The sequence below is a fragment of the Pipra filicauda genome, unplaced genomic scaffold (genome assembly GCF_003945595.2).
Source record: "Pipra filicauda isolate LSUMZ 115617 unplaced genomic scaffold, ASM394559v2 scaffold60_size3304689_pilon, whole genome shotgun sequence".
In the NCBI taxonomy this organism is placed as follows: domain Eukaryota; kingdom Metazoa; phylum Chordata; class Aves; order Passeriformes; family Pipridae; genus Pipra; species Pipra filicauda.
In genome coordinates, this window is record NW_024104765.1 from 2,967,942 (window position 1) to 2,992,495 (window position 24,554).

Consider the following 24,554-nt stretch of genomic DNA (forward strand, 5'->3'; position numbering starts at 1 on the left):
TTTCTTTTCTAAGCTTCAAGTAATGACATATAATAATAATAAAAAAATGTATATAAACAATTCATACCAGTGCCCAAATTTTTAGAAGTAGCCTCTACTTTTCAATTACTTTGGTTTTGTAACTCAATTCATGATTTTCAGAGATGCTAATTGCCTACAAGTCCAGTGGCACTTCAGCTTTTCAGTAAAATACTTTTGCTGAGGAGTTTGGCAGGTATCTGCTTTGTTGCATCCCTGAAGCCTGATTGAGCAACTTGGTACAAGATGAACTGGTGTCCTATCACCACATCTTCTTTCCTGAGCCTTTGAAAGAAACAGTTCCTCACAATAATCACTACTGAAAATCAGGTCATGGGCATTAGTCAGTGGGTATTCATCACTTGAAGCACTAAGAGAAACCCAATTTTAAAACCTTGATTGTATTTCTACAGCATCAGGTAATTATTTCATTACTTAAAATCTGTAATCTTAAAGACCCTCCTCCAGGGGTTTCATGCCATAGACCAAGTTAATGACCCATTGCAAAGCACATCCTCATGATTCCAAACTTCATTTTCACACCTTGATTATGAATGACATGCTTCTTGTTTCACCTCCAGTAAAGTGCTGAGTCATTAGCAGCGCAAGATATGAAAGCACAAGTTTTAACATTAACAAAGCTAGGATAAACACAATCTTCAAAAGAGTCCTTTGAACTTAGACACCACATAAGACTATATTGTTATTATCTGTAACAGAAAAACCTTTTGGCATCTAGTTTTTGTGCAACACAAAGTAAGGCAAAACTTGTTTAAACTGCATCATAAGACCAGTTACTATTAAGGATCATAAATTTGTCTTCTGGGTTTGAACTCATTTACCTGTAGTACCAATGTAAATCTGTATTTTCAAGTACTCCTTTTACTGACTACAATATAATTTGTCCTCCCACTAATTGCAAAAAAGTGAAAAAGTGTTTTGATGAAAAAATGGTTAAGTCAGAATACAGTCAAACATATTTTTAGCACCAATGATGCAGAACTCACAGAACATTAATAAATGAAACGTTCACTTGAAAGAAAACAAACTGGGGATAAGTCTTTGCTCGCCTTCTAAATTTACACTACCCAATGAAACAAAACTTTATGCTTTATCAGTCTTGACATCGATATTAAAACAGCTTTACAAACTGCCATAATTGTTTATACATCCCTTCCAGCCATTTCAATGTGAACAGTGTCCTCCTTGTTTCTCTACCCTACATGCAGCTATTTCATCATCTCCAGTTCACATATCAATTACCAGACTTGTGCAATCTCAACAAAAATTTTTCTTTTCTATGTCCAACCTCTCTCAAGCAATAAAAAATACCACCATCAAATTACAGGTGAAATGTTTTTGAGAAATCAGAGAGCATAAAAAAAATATTTTCCTAATTAAGAAGGCAGGAGTAGAAGGGTACTTTGGGATCACTGTGTCCAGGCACCTGCCATCTCAGGCAACCATGTGTTGTCATTCCTTCCAAAAGAATGGCCCCCCTCCATCTTAAAATCAGATTATGTCTCCCTCCCACTACTCCCATCAAAAGGCTGTCTCAGAATCTCACTGCTCTGATGGCTAGAAAAGTTAAAATTTCCAGCCTAAGTAATCTCATGTTACAAAATCAACCATTTGTTTTCACATCAGTAGTAGTCATTCCATTAAGTTGGCATTTCATTCCTGTTTTTTTCCCCACTGCATCAGTGAAGTCTCTCTCTGCCATTTCTGTTGAATTTTTGTCGTGTGAAAGACAGGCAATAGGAGAGGAAGAAAATTAGGCACTACATGTAAACTTGACTGTGGACTAAAAATAAGGATATTCCTAAAGACATGGAAGAACAATAAACTCAACAGATGAAGAAGGGAACTGAACCTGACTCTCCTATTTCACAGGTTACAGTAAAATGCTAGAACAGCATTTCTGAGTCATAGCACCCTATTTTAACAGAAGATTTAGACTGTTCTTTTCTCAAAAAAAGCATGAACACTGGCACACTCACCTCAAGACAGGTTTTCTGGCTCTCAAACCTACATACGCTCCAGTGCCAAATTAAATGCAGAAGGAAAGGAGCTATATTTTCAGATAAGCTGTTTTTCCAACAGCTTTTCTTCCAGTATGTTTCTCCTAAAATCTTCTTCTGAGTCATCTGACTTTCTAGAAAGAGAGAGTGAAATTTCATACTCTTTTTGATCCTTCCTAATAAGAGGCTACTGACAAAATATTCTGGTTCTCCTCTGTGCTCAAAACCACACTACTCCATAATTTCCTTTACATGAGATGTCTGGAAAGAGACCTGAGAGTAACAGGAAACTGTTCTCTTGCCTCCTTCACACTGGAGTCAGGATTACTAACGCAGGACCCAGCATTCAGTACCCAGGCTCCTTCAAGCACTCTGTATAATTTAACTGTAGAATGGAGCCAATCATTACTTTTTAATGTAGCTTTAAACTACGTTTGACATTTCTCCTGGCTCACAGATGATCATAGAGTTTGAAGCAATAAAAGGAGGGTCAACTCTGATGGAGCCCACATCGCACTCATACTGAAGACTAAGTTATGCTTACCAAGTGGTCACTCTTAGACTTTTCAGAAGCAAATAAATTTGTCAAACTCTAAAATATACATTACTCCACGGTTAATAAAAAGAAACAAAATTATTTTTTTAAAACTAAATCTAAAGTATAAATGGTTTCATGACTACTTTAAAAACTAATCTCCAGTTCATTGTCATTAATCATACAGCCATTACTAAACTTCTCCTTTCAAACTGCTTTTTTATTTTTTTAAGATGAGTTGAAGACAAGAAAGTAATAAAAATAATACAGCACCTAATGTCACAAAAATGAAGAATTTGCTTTCAAATCTTATAGGAGTCTAAGCCTCATCTGTTTCATTTTTTATCACAGTTAATCTCTGCTGATATTACACTATATTAAATCCATACCACAGCCATATATATCTTCAGTTTTTCTGTTATATGTGTGTTTATGTCAAAAACAAACAAAAAACCCACAAATCATAATTCCCTAAGATGTTTCATGTCATGAGGACATATGACTGGATTTCCTTTAATTCATAACCAAAATCTAACTACTCTTATATTTTCCAGTATAAGATCTGTCTGGCAGTACTTCAGATTTATAAACTCCAACAAAAACATTAATCAATTTATCCACTGTAACACTGTAATCATCTTACATTACTACTTTTTTTCTTTCTTCACATCCCTCCCCCAAAAGGATTAGTGTTGGTCACCTAAGAGGTTAATTTCCTGAAAGGTTAGAATGCCATTTTCAGGTGTTCCTACTATGAAATTACATTTGAGACAATACAGTGTAATAATCTATAAATCTGTAGCCAGATTTTTCAACACTAGCCTGCATTTCAGTGCAATCTGTAGGCAATAGAAACTGCGAGCTACAGAATACAACAAAACAATTAGCATTCTAGCTCAAAATGGATGCAAATTACTAGGAAAAAATACCAAGAAAACCCTTAGAGAATTCCCCTTGGGAATGAAAAAAATAAAAATATGTAATACAAGCTTCTCTGAGATTTTTAATATTTTGCGTAAGTGCAAATAATAATTACCGATGTCTATGAAGTCATTAATAACACTGTGAAAGAAAAATATTATTTGTAGTTGAACAAATTTTTCTTTAAAAAAATAAAAACTGGTATTACCTACTCATTTCAAGGTTAACAGAATAATGAAAATTCATATGGGTCCCTGATGATCAAGGTAGGATTAACATATTTTCACTTTCTCTAATAGAACTGCTTTGGTACAAAATACATTGTTCTGCACTGTCATGATGTATGGCTCATATTTAGAAATCTGACAGTTTAGGAGTGCATTATGGCATCCCATTAAACTGAATACATTTTTGTGCTGCACAGGGAAAGATAAAGAGGCTACAATTCTTGTCTTCTTTTTAAAGAATAATTACTTTTCTCACTACCTTAGTGAAAATTTTAGTAAATGTGGTATTTACTGGACTGCTAAGTTCTACTCTCTGTTTCAAAAACCATGGGGATGATATAACTCTTTTTATTTCATATAAATCCTAATTGCTTCACAGGAACATGAACTATATTAATTGATAGAGGTGTCAGCTAAAACCCTCATTTACAACTGCAATAACAGTAATTTTGAAGACCTTTGGAATTTGCCCTGCAAGTGGACTGTGATGTTTCATCTTCTGAGCAATATTCACGAATAATGTAATTGTAAAATTCCAGGAACACTGGTGACGCGCTGTTATTTCAAAAAACAACGCTGTCACTGACATAAGAAAAAAGGGAAAGAGAAGAGGTAAGAAGAGAGGCTTGAGAAGAGAAAGGAAAGAGGACTAGAAAAGTATGTGAAACTTAAGGTTAAAACATACTAGTGCAAGGTCTCCTTATTCCCATGGTGACAGGACAATGCTAAGTTGTCTGTAACCCCCTGAAATGTAGACAAGGCATTAAAGTGCTTTATCTATCCTTAACACATGTTTAGGGTTGTACCATTACAAACCCAGCTATATCATAGGTGTTATTAGCCCATTGTCCAAACACATAAAATTTCCTTCACCTTAACAAGAATCTAGAGGATGCTTTAAAAAAAGTTTTTAAGTTGACTTTTTTCTTCAGCAGTATGGTTTTTACTTTCCCTTCAGTTTTTTACCCAAAGTCTTCAAAATGAAGCTGAATAAAGAAACAGTTTTCTGAAGATCTGTTTCCCCTAGTGAGAATCATGTAAGTTAGTCAATCATGAAGAAAAGCAAAATGGTTGTGCATGGCCAGAACAGGGGAATATACCACTGAGTGGGAGTCCTTTCATCACAGGAACAAAAAAGCTAGCACTCTCAAAGCTGCAGCTGAGCATTTGAGTTTCTCTCTTCCCTTTATGACTGAGTCAACAAAATACAATGTGGAGCAGGAAGGTGGCAAAGTAATCACAGCATCACATTGCAAATGTGTGAGGCAGAATGGTGGCTTAGAGAAAATGTCAAAGGAGGAACCAGGAGGCCAAGGTTTGATGGTCCTGACTTTGCTCACCATCATCCGGAGCTGTGGGAAATTGTCCTCTGTGTTTGTATCTACAATGTACTCTGTGATTACCTTCTTTCAATGGTTCGACTTTTCTGATCATAAATTACTTTAATTATATTTAAAATAAAAAGAATTAATTTGGTCCCCAAAGTTTAGTATGCTCTGCTGTTCTTTACACCTACTTCTGTGTGATCTTATAGACCATCAGGTTAAAAATTGCCTGCCCTGCAGCCATTGGAACAGAAGTTAAAAAAAAACTTATGCTCATATGTCTGAACAACCCTCTTGAACTTTAATGATGTTGCAATGTGGCAGAAAGGTGACACCAAAGCTTTAGGACACTTCCAATATAAAACAAACCTAAGATCTCTCCACACAAAAGATAAAGAGCAATGGTATGGTCTCCATAAAATTATTTCTCTCATTTGGAGCAGTGAGGTGAGAAAAAACATGAGCCATGAAAAAGCACTTTAATGTGACCAATCTTGTTATTTTAGAGTACTGGGTGAATAGCTTATTAACTGCAACAAAGTCCAGATCTTCCCAGGTGCAATTAGGGAACGGAGGAATGCATCAGTTTTACAGTTTAAAAATTGCTGTATTAAAGACCTGCTTTTATTCCATGGGAGACTTACCTAGAACACTGCAGAAAGATTCACAAGGGTCAGGTTGCCAAAAAAATGTCACAATTATTAGTGATTAAAAGCACAGTCCCAGCAAGAACAAACTATTTCAGAAAGGTCACAATCTCAGGATTTTTCTTTAATAAGCGTATGTATTATTAAAACATCCTTAAGGGCTTACTCTGCTACCTGTTCACCGTCTGAGAACTTGGAGGTTCCCGGGGAGATTTGTTTCTCTTTCATATGCAACACTGGCAGCTACCCAGTGCATGCAGCAGAGCTGCAGGAGACCCAAGCTTTCTTAAGAAGTTGGTGATACACTGCACTAGTCTTATTTAAAATCTCTCTTTAAGATGTAGAAGGATTAAAATATAGAGGGATAATAAAGTCTGTTTGGAGAGGTTTAGAATTCCAGTCATGAAGAATTTGGCCGTTACCGAACAAAGAACACCAAGAGCTCTAGATTAACACGAAAACGAGAGTTTAATTCTATTATACATTTTAACAAGAAGGACAAACCCCCAAAAAACCAAACCACAGGAAGACAGATAACTTTAACTTATCTTAGTACTTATATAGCCACTAGCAAAATAGTATCTAAACGCCTCACAGTCACTAATGGATTTTTCTTCACAATGCTTCTTTGATGCAAAGAAGTCCTATTATCCTTATTCTTCTCATGAAGAACAGTGTCATGGAGAGATTAAGTCATTTATCCAAAGTAACACAAGATGCCTATGGGAATGCCTGTGTAATTTATCATGGATCTCTTGAGCCCCAGTCCAGTGCCAGAACCAGTAGACCATTCTCTTCTTAACAGACAAGAGTTGCTGGTAGAGTACCTTAAATGACCTTTCAAAATGGCTATTTTTTACATGGTTTTTGCTCTATCACCATTCTTTCTGAAGAAAGCTGTTAATGCAACATACTTCAATAGAGCTTAATTAAGCACCCTGTATCTTGTCTCAACATCAGCTGTGAAACTTGGGAACGCATACACTTTCAGACCAAATATTACATATTTCTTCAAAGTCAGCAGCAACGCTAAAGCTCAGCAGCTTGGCAGCTGGAAAAGATCCTTCATGCTCTGCAAATGACCATACTTTATTAAAGTCCTTTAAAGCCTTTTTCAAGGTTTTTTATATTCCTGAGACTAAAAACAAGCTACTAGACTCTCAGTACATGTCTGAATATATGGCAGGAGCCATTTGGTAAGTACCAAAATATGTTCTTTCCTGGCACACTGCAAAGAAAACTCAAGAGCTCTGTTTATCATTTGGTAAAGCTGCTTAAAAACAAAAGACAGTCAATTGTTTTCTCTTTATATTACACGAAGGGTTTTGGTTTGAATGTAATTCAAACTACAGGAGTACCCATGAGACTGGCAGTCTAACACATTGGATCAGTATTTGCCTCTGAAGATTCAAATTAATTAAAAAATACTGTTTAAAGAAAAAAAACTACTAAAGTTTTTTTATCTTTATCCAAAGAATAAGTACAATTCACACCAGTAACCTAAAACTCTCCAGCCACTATGTTCACCTGAAGGTATCATGACCAGGAGTGAAAAGTTTACTAGGTCATGCTCCTTTAATCTTACCTTCTCTTTTGAGTGACTGCCAAAAGCCTTGCTTATGATGAAGTTTATGAAAAAGAAAATGAACTGAGATCATAATTTAAATTCCACAGAGTTCACAAACAACTTTCATATGGTAACAATTTTTGGTCACTGCTTGGGTTGACTGAATTTGAATCGGTGACCTAAAGGTGAAAGATTCTGCATTCCCATATCAATCTCCATGCTGTTTATTGTTCCAATTTTCTGAAGTTCAAAGTGGTAGAAGCGAGAGTTACATGGTTAAACACAGTTGTCTTCACTTTTCATTCAGTTAAATATTTTCAGACTTTTCCCCTTAAAATCATTATAAGCATAAACCACAATTATACAAAATTTTCTTGTATATGGAGAACTTCTGACCAAAAAAACACCCAACCTCCATTAAATAAGAAAACAATCTTTTGTCAGATAATCAAATTTTGATATTTAAGAAGTCCTGAAAAGAGTAAAGAATAAAATTGTGCTACAAATTCAGTTCTGCCTTTGTAAAACGGTCTGCTTATTTCAAGAGGATTTAGTTAAAAGCATCTAACAGCCTGCTTTGGCTAACTCTAACTTAAAAATTTTAACAAGAAAAATCCTATGATAATAAGGTTTCATAACTTCCTTCACAAATCCTCATATTTTCTTAATTGTGCTAAAAAAGTTTTTTTCTAATCAATCCAACAATTCTATTCTGTACTTAAAACATGAAATTTAGCTAACATACAACTTTATCAGCTTCAGTAATAAAGTGAGCAAATTCATTTCCAGGAAACGGACTTGTGAAAATTCACAAGGAATTCTCAGCTGTATCTGAGGTAAGTCTTTTTCTGTCAAAACATTTTAAAAAAAAATCTGTTAATTTTTTTATTTAGGGAATGGGAGAAAACTGACAGGAAACAGAGAAGAAAAAAAACACTCTCAGAAAAATTAGAAAGGAATTTACAAAATACAGTGTGTCTACATTGTAGGCAACCAAATGAAATAGTAGCACTAAGCATTTATTTATTTTTGACCATTGAGGCAGTATTTTTTCAGCTTTCCAAATACCTTAGCTCTTCATGTTTAATGAGACAGGCATAAGAAAAAAAGAATAACCTCATATACGATTTTATTGCCATACTATTTAATCTGCTGGTTAAACCATACATTTTTAAAGGTCTATCTTTTACATGCAGAGTAATGAAATAAAAAACTGAATACAATTGCAAATCCCTAATCTAATATTGGGAGGGGGACTTTATCCTATGAATGCATCAGCTCTACGAAGTAATTCTTTGGCATAGAGAGCTCATACTGTGAAAGCTATACATTATTCAGAAGCAAAAAAAGATTATTTTCAGTACCTAGTTTCACAATCTGTTAACTATTTCTTCAGAGACTGATTGACTTTTATGATCTGTGCTACATTAATTATTTTTTTATCAGACATCATTTTCTATCATTGCCCTTTCCTGCTTTACATTATGCAAATCTCAACTATGCCAACCAAAGCAACTAGACCACAACATCCCTATGGACCCATTAAGCTAAGGAAAAAAAAAAAAAAGACAGGAAAAAAAAAAAGGACCCAAAAATTGTTTCATGGCCTATTTGGTTTAACAACAGACACAATGCCCATTCAAGCACATATAATTCAGAAGGCCTGCCTGCCAGCAATAAAGACTGAAATTGGATACTTTCTGAGATTAATTACCTAGATAGGGCATGATAATGCTAGTCAAATGGGAAGGTAATTAAAGTGCACCTTCCATGAAAATTATTCATTGCTGATGGATCGGGTGACAGATAAATCAAAAGGCACTTAAAAAAGCTACAGGTTAACTTGTGGAAGGCTGTTCCTCCTTGGAAGTTCCTGTAACCACGGCTGCTTGCTCCTATCATAAGACAAAAGGCGGGAGGGTTGCGTGGCCTCCGAGAAAGAGGAACCCGGGGAAAAGTTATCAGCATTGTGCCTGCAGACAAAGGGTCAGCTAGAGTGGAACCAGTCGGCTGGCAGCCTTCAGATTACTAGATCTCTCTGCCTGTATGCCATAAAGGGGTATTGCAACCATAAAAGGCGGCAAGTGATGAATTAATAAGTTGACTAGTCCCCCGGGTGCAATCCTTATACACGGAGGACATGCTGCGGTAATCAAACAGGGTTATAAATTGTGTACATTGAATGCCACAAAATGCATCTCACTTCATCACCGTTAAGTCAAGACTTCCTGAATTTGTCATTAACTCTTTGGCTTCAATATATTTATTTAAACAGTAGAAGTAAGAGAAAGGGCTTACAATAACAAAAGGGCAACTGATACTACCCAGTGGGATATACAGTCTAATGGAGATCATTGACTCTTACTTTCTAAAGCTACAGGGGTCAAACTGCACTCCTTTTACACCAAAGCTCCCCCTGAGATCTACTGATTAAGTTCAAAACATTCACCTATATGCATTTTTGAACGCAGGAAAAAAAAAAAAAACAAAAAACACAAGATCAATTCAGTTTTTATAGCTAGCTTATGCAAATTCCTATTTATTCCATACTTGAAGAAAACTGAGCTATTAACATGGGTAGGCATTTCCCAGATCTCAGATTTTTGCATAAAATTTCAAAACTACCTCATATTGGATGTAACATCTGATTATTAAAATGTATGAAAATGGATAATTGAATAATTATCACCTTCTCTCAATTTTTTTTTTTTTAATGTGTGCTAACTCTCTAGATTGTGATATTAGAATAATACTGACTGTTCAGTGGTAGGTAAATGGAAAGCAACTTTGTGCCACCCTTTTTGTACTGAATAGTAATTTTCAGTGGCTTAGATACCTATTAGGGTTAAAGGAAAACTTACCACTGATTTTGAATCAGAGCATAAATAGATAGTAAGATACTTTTAAAAAAAATTATTTACTTACTTTCTTCTACCAAAAATATACTTGAGGTTTTCCCACATTTTGAAACAATAGTTCTGCATGCTTTATCAACAGCTTCAAATCTGTTTTACTCATCCTCTGAATATTATTCCCTTTCCTCAGCTTCATAGTGAGTACTGGAAAGGAAAATTTAAGTGAGAACTGATATGTGATGGAATCTTAAAAAATATGAATTACAAACTGAAGCCCTTTCTGTGGGCCCAATGGAAAGCATAACCCTTTTACAAAACAGAATTTATGACACCAGCCATGACTGTTTCCAGGAGTGTTCTACATTTACAGAAGTTTATATGATCATGTGACAAACAGAGGCATGGTACCAGTTTACCAACTTCACTGTAGTTCGCAGCCGTGGCATTTCCCCCAGAAAATGAGCTGTGCTGATTTTATGAATAGGTTTATCACTTTGAGATTAACTCATCACAATATTTTGCAAGAAGTCAAATTTTATAGACCACCTGATCTATCAATATACCTTAGTAGACTTAGTAAACTTAATCTAGTAAAGCAAATGGTGCTGGGGTGAGAATGAATACATGCTTTTCCATACCATTAATTTGTTAGCATGCTTAGCTAGTTGGGCATAGTTCTGGCAATCTCAACATGGGAACACTGTGTTGGGAGATAAAGAAGTTTAACTTTGCAAGCATGAGCCCTGACATGCCAGGAATATAGTATGAACCTTGATCCCTTTTGTACAGGCATAGCTTTGGTAAACAGCAAACATACATTAGCTTCTTTAAGAGTCCCACTGCCTGTCTGTTAGTATCCCAGTGGAGTTTGAAATATTGATTTAGACCTACAGATTGCTAAATAGGACAGGACATGTCTGCCTGAGAGATCACCACCAACCTTTACCCCTGTGGTAGACAGCATAGGTGTGAAAGGTAGTCTCCTTATCACACAGAAATTACCCTCCCAAGCACTTAAATTGTGATAGTATTCTGAGATCCTGGGGTATCCGCTAGGGCAAGCACCAAGAAACGGCTCCCTTGAGTCTAGTGAAGGAGTTCACTTTCTCTATTTATTGCTCATTGAAGGTTATCTGCTTGTAATTGTTCTGTGCCGGTGCATGGCTGAGTAAATTCATTGTTTACACAGAAGTATATAACACTGATGAGTGGCCATCACTGCTTTATTGTAGGCAAGATAAACTGCAAAGCACCTGCAGCTCTCCTAATGGGGACTCTTAACTATCATTACAGTAAAAAGAAAGCATAGAATAAGTATTTTATATTTTCAAAATATTTTTAACATAAACGCTATGACGTGCAATCAAGTGAAATATCCCTATTTTTAGGACATGGCTGTATATGAATATCCTCACTAAGCACCTTGGTTAATTCAGTCCTTGGTAGAAAGCTTCAAAGAGTCTTAATGACATGAATTACTAATAGGATAAACAAATTATTTTTAAGAGTTTAAAAATCCCACAGACAATAAATTACTTTTAAATTTGCTTGCTTGCTTAGTATTTTCTTGAAAATAAGTAAAAGCATGTAAATATTTAATGTTAACATTGTGGCAGAAATGAACATTTGCATATGTGGGGGTGGGAGGAAGAGGGCATTCGAGTCATCAACTTTTGGCAGTTAATTTAGGTGGCTAAGTAGGAAGGTAATCTAACGCTTCCTCTGTAATTAAGGACAAGTCAATGTACAATTCCTAAATTTGGCTCCTGTTCCAAATCACTCCCTAAAGAAACCTATCAATCTCCACCAACTACAACAGTGTAAATATCCACCAATGATTCAAATGCTAATGTTTAATGCCAACATCAAAGAGCAGAACGTTTAGCCCTAAAATACTTCATGTTATTAACTCTATACAATATAAAGAGCAATGACACTTCTCCCGCTTCATTATCAGTTAAGCTGCAATATAAAAAATTAGAACTAAGGGTGAAATTTTGATTTCAGCTACACAAGGGAATATTTGGAGTAATTCCACAGGAGATCCACAGAGAGACATCATTAGAGTATTGGCTCTGAAATATTAGAATCCAATTCCTCATTTCAGAGACATGATTAGAGGTTCTATGAACTTAAATAGACTCTTTAGCGAAGTAAATGACATTTCTCCGCATAAACATCAGGGTTTACTGGCTCTGAATCTCGTCTGCTGACTCAGCCACTACTGCCTGATAGGAGCTTGGGTGCTATGAAAAAAAATTAGCTCTTCATGATGCATTAAGAAATAGGATTCTCAAAAATAAAAAAGAAATGCTTAGGTGACAGACAGACAGAAAAGGTTAAAAGGAGAGATGGCAAACAGATCCATCAGCAGATATTAGATGGCAGATACAGAAACTGAAGGGTCTGCTGCTGCAAAGACATATACATGAGAGATAACAAGCCATTGAAATGCAGGTAAGAGTTTAGGAGGGGTCATACTTTAAAAGAAAAGCTAAGAATCACAGTGACAGCACCTCATCCCTACTGTTAAACCCACTTATGAGGAAATGGAATCTGTCTTAAAAATTCTGAAAAATACACTAACAGACTAGAAGAAAGAGTGGCTAAAAGGAGACTGAGCAACATGTATGCATGTGCGTACATGTACTCATCTGTGTGTATGCCTGTGTGTGCCTGTCTCTCCCTCTCTTTTTCTTTCTCTATGCCTGTGTAAGTCAGAAACCAGATGGAAGTAAGATATGAGACATCCCATTCTGCATTTCTAAGATTTCTTGAGCTAACATTAGAAAAATGCCAGCAGTTCTGTGAATATTTTTCCTTAAGCTTTTCTGTGTTTCTGCATATGTGGATTCTCTTGTGTCTGGTACATGATTTAGCTCATTCAGTAAGAACAGGTTTTGGCCCCTTGACTTCAGGTAAGAGTTTAAGATTTCTACCTCCCTGTCAAACATAGTTAAAACTGGTCAAAATCTGCTGACAGAGGAAAAGACGCTGAAGTAAAATCTTCCAAAGAGATGCACTTTAGCACACTCAAATAGCTTTGTATGTTTAGAAACTTTAGCTAAAAGTTACCTTTTCTTAATTAGTATTACTATTAAAGTGGCCTGAGTCACACGACTTATGACACTTGCTGTGAAAATTTAAATGAAAAGCATCAAGTCAGGGAGTTTAAACTACAGCCAGCATTAAAGTCTGATTTATTTTGTGGGCTGCCAACATAAACAAACTACCTTATGGAAACATAAGGAGCAGCTTGTTATAAGTTCAAATTTAGAACATTTATATTGGTTCCATAATAAGAAGATTTCTGTGTCATTACCATGAGCATAATTTAGTTGTATTATGTTCACATGTAGACACCATTATGTAACACTTAGCTCAGACAAATGGCTCTGTTCTTGATCTTCCTTATTCTACTGTAGTTAATGACCAAATATTGTTAAAAATTGGGACACTAATTATCTGATGTCGACATGTTATGGATAATTAAGAATTGCTCACTCTGAAGCCATGCTAATTGTTTTTCACAGATCTCCTTCTCTCGTCCTTGCGCCCTCAATAAAGCAAGCACCTACAGGTTTATACGTACATCTCTGTCACGTACTTTGTCACAGAACATACATCATCCTTTCTAGCTCATCCCCGATTAATTTTGCTGGCTTGCAGCAATTATCTCTTCCTTTGTGACTGACCTCCTGCTAAATGGAGTGCATGATCACTGGACAATTTTTTCCTGCATATTTTACCACTTAATTGATCCTTGTTGGCTGCCCATAATAGAATACACTAAATTTAAGTCATAAAATGGTTGAAGTTGAGAGCAAGTGGTAACCATGTTTTAGCAATTGTAGTTGACAGCTGTAAAAATCAGATCTTGATAATGTTCTCTCATTTACCCTATTACTTGGATCAGTTGGTTAAAGCTGTTAATGATCCTCTTGGATCAATGTCGTTTGCTTGTAGCTATAATTTACTGCATTGGTGGATTAGTACAGATGTTTTCATAGATAGCTCTGCATCATTCCACCAGATTGCTGTCTGCATCAAATTTGCTTCCATTCATCACTAACAAAGCAAAGAAAAAGATAATCAGCATCTCCTATCTTCACATTAACTACTGAACTTGGGATAACACTTTTATTGTTGTCAATTTGCAGCCTTCAACCATGGCTTCCTCAGTAAATTGCCCTATGAGTTTTCTCTAGAAACAGAACCAATTATATATTTCGACTACTACAGAGAAAGACTACAGAAATGCTTAACTGTAAAACAATTCATATGTCAAAGAATAGTAGATATAACTGTTCAATTACGAATATGCCCTATGAAGTCAGGGCTGTTTCTATCATACACAAAGCAGAAAAAACTACATAGGGCAGCAACATGTCAGAGCTGGCAAAAATTGTCCAGACTATTAATTACCCAGATTGTTTCAGCACCTGAAAAATCTGCTGCCACCCACGGAGTTGTCATAGTGGATAAGTCAGCAACGGCTACAGCTATTAGGGATGTGTCCCTTTCTTATTACCCCACTAGCACCAGAAAGATCAAGCTCAGCTCTTCAAAGACATGGGCTATCTTCACCCTTTCCTGTTAGAGGTGAACCATTTACTCTTGGGCCATTAATACTCCCTAAACTGCCAGAAGGCCATGAGCCAGAAGAGGAAGATTTGTATTTTTCAACTGAGGACTTGTTTAATCAAACCTCTGTTTTTCCTTCTTAAAAAGCAGACTTGCTGGCACATGCAACAAATATTATAAAAGTAATTGAATAAAATCTGTTCCAAAAGAGCAGCAGCATAATCACTGAGTATTTTTAAGGAAAATACCTATAAAAAAAAATTAGAAAATGCTGGACAAATCTACATGGCATCTTTTTCTAGACAATTAAATATGAGAGTGAACTACATCTGTAAATGGTGGACTTGAACCTTGCTTTAAGAAAGCTCTAGGTTCAAGACATTTTTTATGTGGTCCTGTAGTGCATTTTTGGCATACTAACTCACTAGCTGAGATAGACTCACCAAAAGTCTTCCAGCTATTCAGTAGGCACTAGTGTGAGCAACCTCTCCCATCCAGAAGTTGCACATTTCGCTATTCTACTTAATGAAGAAACTTCTTTACTTTTCCCTCTATATGCTACCTGCTCTCTTCTAAGGATTTCCACAGAAGTCATTACTGTAGGTTGGCTCCATGCCAAGCTGTCATCAAGAGCTTCACTATATAGAGATGTTCCAGTCTAAGAATTTTTTTAATTTACTACATACAACCTCAATTAGGATTTCACTTTTGGTAGCACTTACACACTTGCAATAGCGCCTTTCAGCAATGATGCTCATTTCTCATTGAAAAAGCATCTGAGCACTTAAAAGGTTTTCTTTGTTCTAATCACAATATGAATTCTTCAAAAGGTCTGAAACAAACAACATTGAGTTCAGAATTCCTACTGATGATGTTCAGCACTTATTTACATCTTGCATCCAGTTATCATATTACAGTTCCCACTAAGCACAAAAAGGAAGATCTGGAGATACAGTTCTGCTGCCAAAATCAAAGGTCGATGGAATTGCTCTTTCTTTGCACACACATTAATTAGCTACTCTAGACTGTGTATCACCAAGTATAAATGTATCAAATCACTTCTTGTGTTTGTACTGCAGCTATCTTGAAAGTCTTTGACATGGCTTGGATCTTCACAGAACTATGTAATAAAGTTCCCAAAAAGTATTAACAAAGCTCAAAGAGCTATTACTTAGTTTCTACTCTGTTGAAAAAGACTTGTGGTCATGAGAAATAATCTAACTATGGATGAAGTGAAAGAAGAAACCAGGCATATCTACAAGTGTCTAAAAACCTACCCTGCAAGTGTCACAATTAGAGCTCTTTAATTTTACAGACCTTTCTGGGATTGGTCATAGTGTAATATTAACAGACATACTGCTTTTCAAGATCAGGATTAGTTTTTCATCACTGCTTTTATGAACACAATTGATTTAACTCATAAATATTAAGGAGATATCTGACCCATGTTTTTTAAAAGAAAAAGGGGCTTCTAATCCTTTGTGTGACATTAATAAACCAATCCCTTCTTTCTGTGGCTAAATTGTACTTTATATCACTCATTTTCTTCTTCAAGTACATAGTTTTTCATTGTGTAGCTGGTGAAATTATGCTTGAGTACTGTACATTTGATCATGGTGACACAACCTGCTATTTCCATAGCTCAGTGCACAGGAAAGTCAATAGCCCTGAGGCTGTCATGCTTCTCTGAGCAGGTTGTTACCAAACATTTAACATACATAGCTTAATTGGACCATTTCTAATTCAGGGCTTTGGTTCTGTGAAGCTGAAGCTTTATCTTGGCGTGTAGTTACCCTATAGAGTAGCTTCCCACTCTTCTTATCTCTAAATATTGTAAAATTCACACAGTTGTTACTAGAAAAAAAGTTTCTTAGCAAAAATTATTATATCTATTTCTAAAAAGCTTTTATGGTACAGCTGGATAGGCAAGAGTTCAGATATCCATTTGAGGGGGAAAAAAAGTATTTTTGGTATACTTTAAAAAATTTCAAATTACGTTCAGCCACAAGCTGATGTGCAAAAACCTGATACAGTCAGACTCAAAATGTGATACAAAGTTAAAGTTTCCTTTCAAGATGACAGAGCACCCATCGCTTTTGTTCCTGCATGTTCTGATAGAGCACAAGGTTCAAATCCTGCTCCTATTGAAGTCAATGACAAAACTTCCATTGACTTCAGCGGTGCAGGATCAGACCCTAAGCAATACATCTAACATCTGCTTGCTTTCTTTCTTTCTCTCTTATCTTTCAGTGAAAAACATTGGAACAAACAGAACTAAATATTAGAAAAAAAAGGGAATTAATATCAATTAGCTATTCTGTGGTAAGTTTTCATATAAAACATATTGCTAGTAATTTCAATTTTTTTGTGTATATGTATATAAAATTTTATCAGAATTGTTAAATATATATATATGACATACCATATTATATCCTATATAGATGTTTCCTTCTTTGTGAAAATCCTAAAGAAAAATCTAACATCTAATAATCTTACAAAAATGCTGCAGCCTAGCAATTCTGCAGTATCTCTATAACCTTGTGGATTTCACAACATTAAATATGACCTGATACAATCAGTGAATGAACAAACTGTTTTCCTTGATCTGATGGTATTTGCTATACAGAGACTGGAATTCTTATCAAGTTTTTATCCATCAGCTTAATTCAGGCATAAATTCAGTTATCGCCTCCTGTAAAAATATCTGTGATATTAGTTCAGGGTAATGTGATTGCAGATCAATAGGCAGTCTTAACTGCACAGAAAAAATGCAAACCATTTTTTTAATGTACTGAGAAGACATCTAAAAAAGCAGAATAATAACTATCATATGTAACTAATTTCTACTCCAATTTTTCCCTTTTTAGTTGGTCGCCATGGAGTTCAGAACACTTACAGAGCTACCTTGTCTGCCAACTGGTTTAGGAAAAAGTTTTAAAATATTAAAATATATTAAAGTATATCATAAATATCATTAGGAATAAACACAGGCATCCATATAGCTCCCATTAAACAAAATAAGCAAGAAGGTAACCCAAAATACAATCATCATCATATACATATTTGTAAAAACCACAGTTTAATGAAAGTGTTTAGTGAATACTAGTTTTAAAACGTGACTTTTCATAAAATAATTCCCCCAGCTCAACAGGTGGAATGCATTTGGTAAAAGAAAAACATTATTTTTATAATCTAAATTCTTTTTACATGAAGCATTGCTTATAACATATATATATTAGAGAGAGAGAGATGATGTAGCCATATCAGTGTGGGAAAACAAATCTACATTTGGAGGTTAGAAGATGAATCATAGATCAAAAAGTAAAGTCACTAGCAGGAAATATCAAATGAAACCTATAGCTAAAGGAAGTCCATTGAAATGGGAAAACATAGAAGAAATGTTAAGCTGACCATTGAAACTATTTGCAATAAGCTGTCATGTCACCTCACTAGAGGTGAACATTAGACGGAAGATGCAGATGAAGGTAGATTAAAACAATTTCGTGGCAGCATGGGAAGAAGCCAAAATGGCTTGGGGAAAGGAGAGAAGTGAGAATAGGACTAGAATGCTGAGGTCATAGAGACTGGGAAAGCTGCAGGCATCAATCTTCTTGATTGCTGCCTCTGCTGGGGGACAGTTCACTGCTGAAGAAAAGTCAGGTTTAAGTGAGACTGACAGGGAACAGGAAACAAATAGATGTCAATAGTGCAGAGTCTATGAAAAAGGGGACTTTAAAAAATGAGCAGGGATAATTGAGAGCTGGAGAAAAAAGCAAAAAGAAACAAGAGAAAAATTATGAGCAGCAAGAATGAAAGGAGAATGTAGCGTGTGGGAGAAAGCAAAGTATCTCCCCTGTTTAGAAAGACTACAGAATTACCTAAGAAAGGCAGAACCCACCTCACAGATTTACATTTTTGCATTCAAACACTTCTTGTCATGTAAATCGACATGCTAATAGTCATAATTTTATAGCACGTAATGTCTTCTCAGTTCAAGTTGCTGGGATAATGCCATTTTGAAAATATCAGTTTCCTTTTTTGAACTGTGAATTTTGGGATCTGTTTTTTGTAGGAAATGGTCTGAAAATTGAACTCTCAGATGTAAAAATAGAATAGCAAATTAACATATATAAATCGTTACTAAAAGAGAATGCTTTTCAAGAGTAAGCCTTGATTATGGAACTGAATCAGGGTTTTTTGACCACTTCAAGTTGTCAGCATTAAGTGCATCTGAAGGCACAGCACGACCTAAGAGTGCTGTGGAGCAACTTTCTCTTGCTGTGAAGAAGCAGCAAGCATTACCAAGTGCTCCCTGCACAAGAGCAGAGAGTATGTTTAGGAACAGTTATTGGCATTACATTTTAACTTCTGTTTGCTATGTTTGGTTACAGTAATAAGACATTATGAGTGTTCCCTTAGATATGATTTTTTTCCCCCAACAACTATAAAACCAACTAAAACCGACTCAGGACACATACTTAAATTTCCTCAAATCCTGGTAAATGTTGGGATTTGTCCAAAATATCTTAATTTTTATCAAAGTCAGGGTAGGTTGGGTGTATATCACCCTTTACCAGAGATTAGTCCGTTGCCCATTCAGATAAATTCCAGAGGAAGGATGTAGAAATATAGTTTTAAAAACACACTATCTTTGCAAAAGTGTCAACAGAAAAATTATAAAATTGTTATTGAAACATATTTTGTAAAATATTTGAAAATGTATAAATCTCAAAATATGACAAATATTCACCTGCTGTGAAACCTATCCAGTTTCCATTCACCTTTTGAGTGTTGTATAGAAAAAAATTAAAATGTGGAAAGGTATTTGATGGTTCAAAAGGAACTACCAGTACAACCAAAAGGTGACCTTCTTATTAGGGAAGTGGTAAATTTTATCTTTGGTAAACAAACATTCAGTAAGCTTGCAAAGGTAGGGCTTGTCAGCTGTTCTCCAGGTGCAGCTCTTTGGTACATTCATTTACTGTAACTATAGCTTAGTCACATTTAAATCTGAATCCTACAAGGATGCAGGGATTCACATAGATTGGCTTGCAATCCTGGGATGACATCCTGTATTCTTTATATGATGCTGGATAGGCAAGATACGAAACAAGATGGTTTACTCCTCAGGGACTTACTGTACTTCATAGTGTTAAAAAAAAAAACAAAGCAAAACCAAACCAAAACAAAGCAAAACCAAAAGCCTGATGGTTCTTGGCTGAAGCATAAAAATATGCCAGACAACTGATAGCCTAGTCATAAAGTCTTTTGAAAACAAGGAATGAATAGCAAAACAAGGAATGAATAGCAATGTGTCATATATATATATATATATATATATAAGCAATGTGAAATGATGCTTACCCACTTGCAGTCATTTTATTGTGTTATTTCCACAAATATAAATAGGTTTTTATTCACCACCTGGTCCTTTTATGTGACATGCTCTCTTTGTCTCATAAAAGCTTGTTATATGTGGGTGAAGAAACATTGAATATATTCCATATTCCCATTCTTTTATCAATAATATCCTGTTATCATTACACAATGATTTGAATTCTGTGACTATAGCCACAAAGGAGAAATTCAATTAAACCAAAACTACAAAGGAAAAATCTCATTGCAATCCTCTGTGCAACTGGTGAACCCAGTAATTATATATAGCCACCTATTGTGCTAGCATAATAACATGTGAGGAAGGTTTAGTTAGACACATTTACACACATAAAAAGCAATATGGGCATAGAAAAAGTCAATTTTGCCAAAAGTATAGAATAGTCACACAGTAACAAATGAGAGCTGCATGAATCCTAGTTTACTTGGCTATAAATAAATCCAACACTTTCTTTCTCTCCATGGTAAAATAAAATAGGAGCACAGAAGCATAACAGTCTCCTTTGAGCAACCAGTCTCTTTCTGTTCAATTACAGTCATCAATCTGTTCCACCTAAAATATTTTCCTCCTTGAGAAACCAAAGAAATCAGTATTAGGATCCAAAACATGCTGTTGCAAAAATAATGTAAAAGAGGTCTTTCCTTTTGTAAATGTATTTGTTCTGAAAGCCTGTATTTTCTACAATGCAAATTTTGTAATTCAGTAAAAAAAAAAAGCTGCATTTATGCAGCACTTAGAATCAGAAAATCTTGAAGACCTTGGAAAGGAGAAGTGAGGGTTACCTTCATTTTACAGACAGAAAACTGCTGTAACAAAAAGAGCTTAAAGCCATTTTTTTTCCCAAATTCTGTCTCCTATGTATATTCTTTTTAGATGCCCAATTGGAAGCCTTTAAATCCTGATATTCAGAAGTGTTAAACAGACAAAGCTTCAGTTGTATGAGTACCCTGTCTCTCAACAATGACAGTGTCAAATCCTGGGAAACGCTTGCCTGTGCATAATCCCACAGTAAACTGGAGAGCAGGGAAGGAATAGAGTCAGGTCTCCTGCTTCCTGCTGCATGCTCTTACAAAACTTATCTAGGAGGTTGAAGGATCTTTCCATTACTTGAAATCTTTAGGTAAAGCCTAGATGTTGTCTCTAATATATACAGAAGCTACAGCTTCACTAACATCTCTGGGCTTGGTGTGAGGATCATTTCATAAAATCAGACAGCTTGTGTTACTTACACCATAGCACAGGATAACCATATTATATCTTCTGACCTAATAAAACTCCTGTAAATCTATGACTATGAGAACACAAGGTAATGAACTATAATGAATTATCTTGGGGAAAACACAACAAAGCTGTGATTAAGGCTTTTGCATCTTCATGAGATGTGACAGTAGCCACCAAATTGCACTGTTTCTTCCTTTACTCTGCGTGCCACTGAACCATCAAAGCACATAAAGTAAAGCTGATTTGATTCAGCTAAATAGAAAAAAGTCCAAATCCTCTTCCTCATGTGGTAGTTTTGTACAGTCATCTACAGAGAGCAGTACACTGTCCACCTGCACATGTTTGAAGAATTATAGAGAATTATTTTAAAGATGAAAAATCAAGGTGTCAAAATAATATAATCTGTGGTGCAAAAATAGTTTCAGGGTAAATTTTCTGTGCTCAGAATCTCATCATAAACTTCAAGAACTGAATGAGTACAGAGACCAATCCTTTCAGTTACAGAGATGGTTCCAAAATAATATAAAATGTGCATTTGGAATCCAGGAAAGCACTATGGGGAGATTAAATATCCCATAAATATTCCAGCCTAACTTTAACAACCATATAAACTGTCCTAGTTTTGGGGAGAGGAAGGGAAGGTTTTGAACTCAATTTCTTGTCCTTTTTTATTTTTTTTTTTTGAGATGACCATCTTCAAAGTACAAAATAACTACAGTTTTTCCTGTTTGACTCTGTATAGCAAGTTTTTTTTCTTATTTCACAGCATTACTGTAGGGGATCATTTCTACTGCACTAAAAAAAAATTCCATGATCACAGTCACTGAAATTTCCTCCAAGATGTAAGTATGAAGTATCCTTTAAAACACTAGTTAGCTGTTCTTACAGGAAGCATCACATCAGTTATTCACTTCATATTTTCTTTTAAGGCATTTCTTCAGAAGCCAGATCTCGCAAATAATGTTCGGTTTAAGATCTTTTGTTCAAAGTATAAAAGGTTAGTTTTACTATCCCCTCTTAAAGCCCACAGCACACTATTGCCTATAATTTTATCAACAAGCAACTCATCAGTTCAGAAATCTAAATCACATTTTTTCATTCAGCTGCAGATAACGAAAGCCCTTTTTCCCCCTGGGGTGATATGTTAGTTTGATTTTATTTTCCCTGACATTTCACCTGTCAGATTATGATAAATAGAAGAAACAGAGAATAATCATCACATTCTCACTGCATCTCATAATCAAATATCTGGAAATATAAGATAAATCAGAAACATTATCCTGAAGGGAAAACATTAACACTTAAAACACCATCAGATATCCAAACCATCTCCCAGTGACCTAGGACTCCCACACATATTTAAAAAATTAAGAAAGAAGACTGCATAGGACTGTCACATCTACTTTTTTAATCTTCAAATACTAGGGAATGACCTACAATGAAATAAGCAGAAAAAAAGAAAGTTGCAGACTTAAGAAATTCTATCTAATAACAAAGATTGTGTCTTCTTTAAGTCTTGTCATCAATGCTTTCTGAAAGCAATCCTGAGGCCAAGAATCAGGATGGGTTATCATGAAATAGTATAAGCTCAAATTAACTAGTTGGCAAGGTGAAAAGATTAATGAGCCAGAACACACCAAACATGCTCCTGATTTACTGCATCTCTAGTTGGCATGTTCCAAATTTCTCTCGATCTCACAGTGCTGAGATTCATAAGTGATGAAAACTTACCTGCCTGGCCGGTGGTAATACTGACAGCTGCAAAAAGCCTCTGGGAACGACTCAAGTCAGAAACCCCATTCACAGCTTCAACTTCAAACGTGTAGTTAGCATGAGCTAGCAAGTCCATGACAGTGACATAGTTATCTACTAATCCAGTTTGCTGGGGCATATATCCAATGTTACTCCCACAGGGAACACACTCGCCCTGCTCCCAGCTGCACCTCTTGCACAAAATGCGGTAGGTCACATCACTTCTTCCCCCGTTGTCAGCAGGAGGACTCCACTCCAAACTCACGGTAGTCTGGTTGATATTGAAAATTAGGTTCTGTGGTGCAGATGGAGGTCCTACATTATACACAAAAAAGGGTAGAGTAATTACACAAAACCAGAGTGGGACATGTAGCCAGCATTTTAATTACTGAGACACAAAACAGTTGAAGCATTTTTCTCCACATAAACATTTCATTATTTTTATTACAAGCCGCATAAAAGCTTCCTTGAACTCATTTGGTAAGAGCTTTATTTATTTTCCATTAAGGCATCAGAATAACAATTGTCTGTATATTTACTGCAACTGACTTTAGCCATTTCTCCTCTGTGCAATTAAAAGGAATGGTTAACGTACATTGAATCTGTTTTACAGTTTTCCCAAATATGGGATTTGTTCATCTCTTCTAAACATACTGCACAAGCTGCATCTAGCCCTTTGTTATCAGCTCTGATATGATTTCCAGAGATATTTGGTGCTGTTTTGGATTTAGGAGACTTCCACTATTTAAAACACCAATCTGCATAGGTCAGTCTATTTGCAGTTAGAAAGTTAAGTCAGATCCAACTACAGTTCGATCAAAGCACAGATCCACACAGGTTACTTTTAATTTTTCACATTACTAATTTTGGTATTGTATCACATAAAGCACACTGTCTACAAGAATTTTATGGCTATGGGAAAACTGTGCCTGTATTCTACCTATTACAATGAGTTACTCACACAACATGCAGTGTTTTCCAATGCTATATCAAGCAAACATGAAAATTATATTTATTTTGATTCCATATTCGCTGTCAACTCTTTTTCCCTCTGCTTTTCAATTTTATTTACTGTTGCAAAAGTACTTTTCAAACACAGGAAAAGCCAGACAAAACTACTTGCTGCAAGTGGCTGCACCTGGTTGGTTAAGCAAGTCCCTTACTATTAAATTCATGACTCACTCACTTGTGCATGCGACATATGGTGGATCAGAAGGTGCTCTATAATAGCTATCTTCACAGTCGCATCTTGAGGATCCTTCCTTGTCAGAGAAGCTGTGAGTAGGGCAGCGGGAGCACTGCAGATCTTGTGAGGAGGATTTGTAGAACCCACGGCCACAAGCTAAGGTAGAACAAAACAAATCAAGGTTTAGATTTGCATGGACTTCTATTCTGAGCTTTTTTTGCTTCTGTTACATGAGGTACACATTCCTGTAAACATCTATACTGCCCATTCTGTTATGTTGGTTCAAGCAAGACATTATGC

At 35.7% G+C, this 24,554-nt stretch overlaps 1 protein-coding gene across 7 annotated transcripts in view; it reads right to left on the reverse strand.

Moving 5' to 3' along the window:
* Positions 1–24,554, reverse strand: part of EPHA7 (EPH receptor A7) — a 166,350-nt gene that overhangs the window by 86,054 nt on the left and 55,742 nt on the right. For all 7 annotated transcript variants that reach the window (XM_027743574.2, XM_027743577.2, XM_027743572.2 and 4 more), the window contains exons 4-5: positions 24,255–24,410; positions 23,048–23,383 (exon numbers count right to left, since the gene is read on the reverse strand). In XM_027743574.2, the coding sequence (XP_027599375.1) occupies positions 23,048–23,383; positions 24,255–24,410 (492 nt within the window). The remainder of the gene's footprint in view (positions 1–23,047; positions 23,384–24,254; positions 24,411–24,554) is intronic.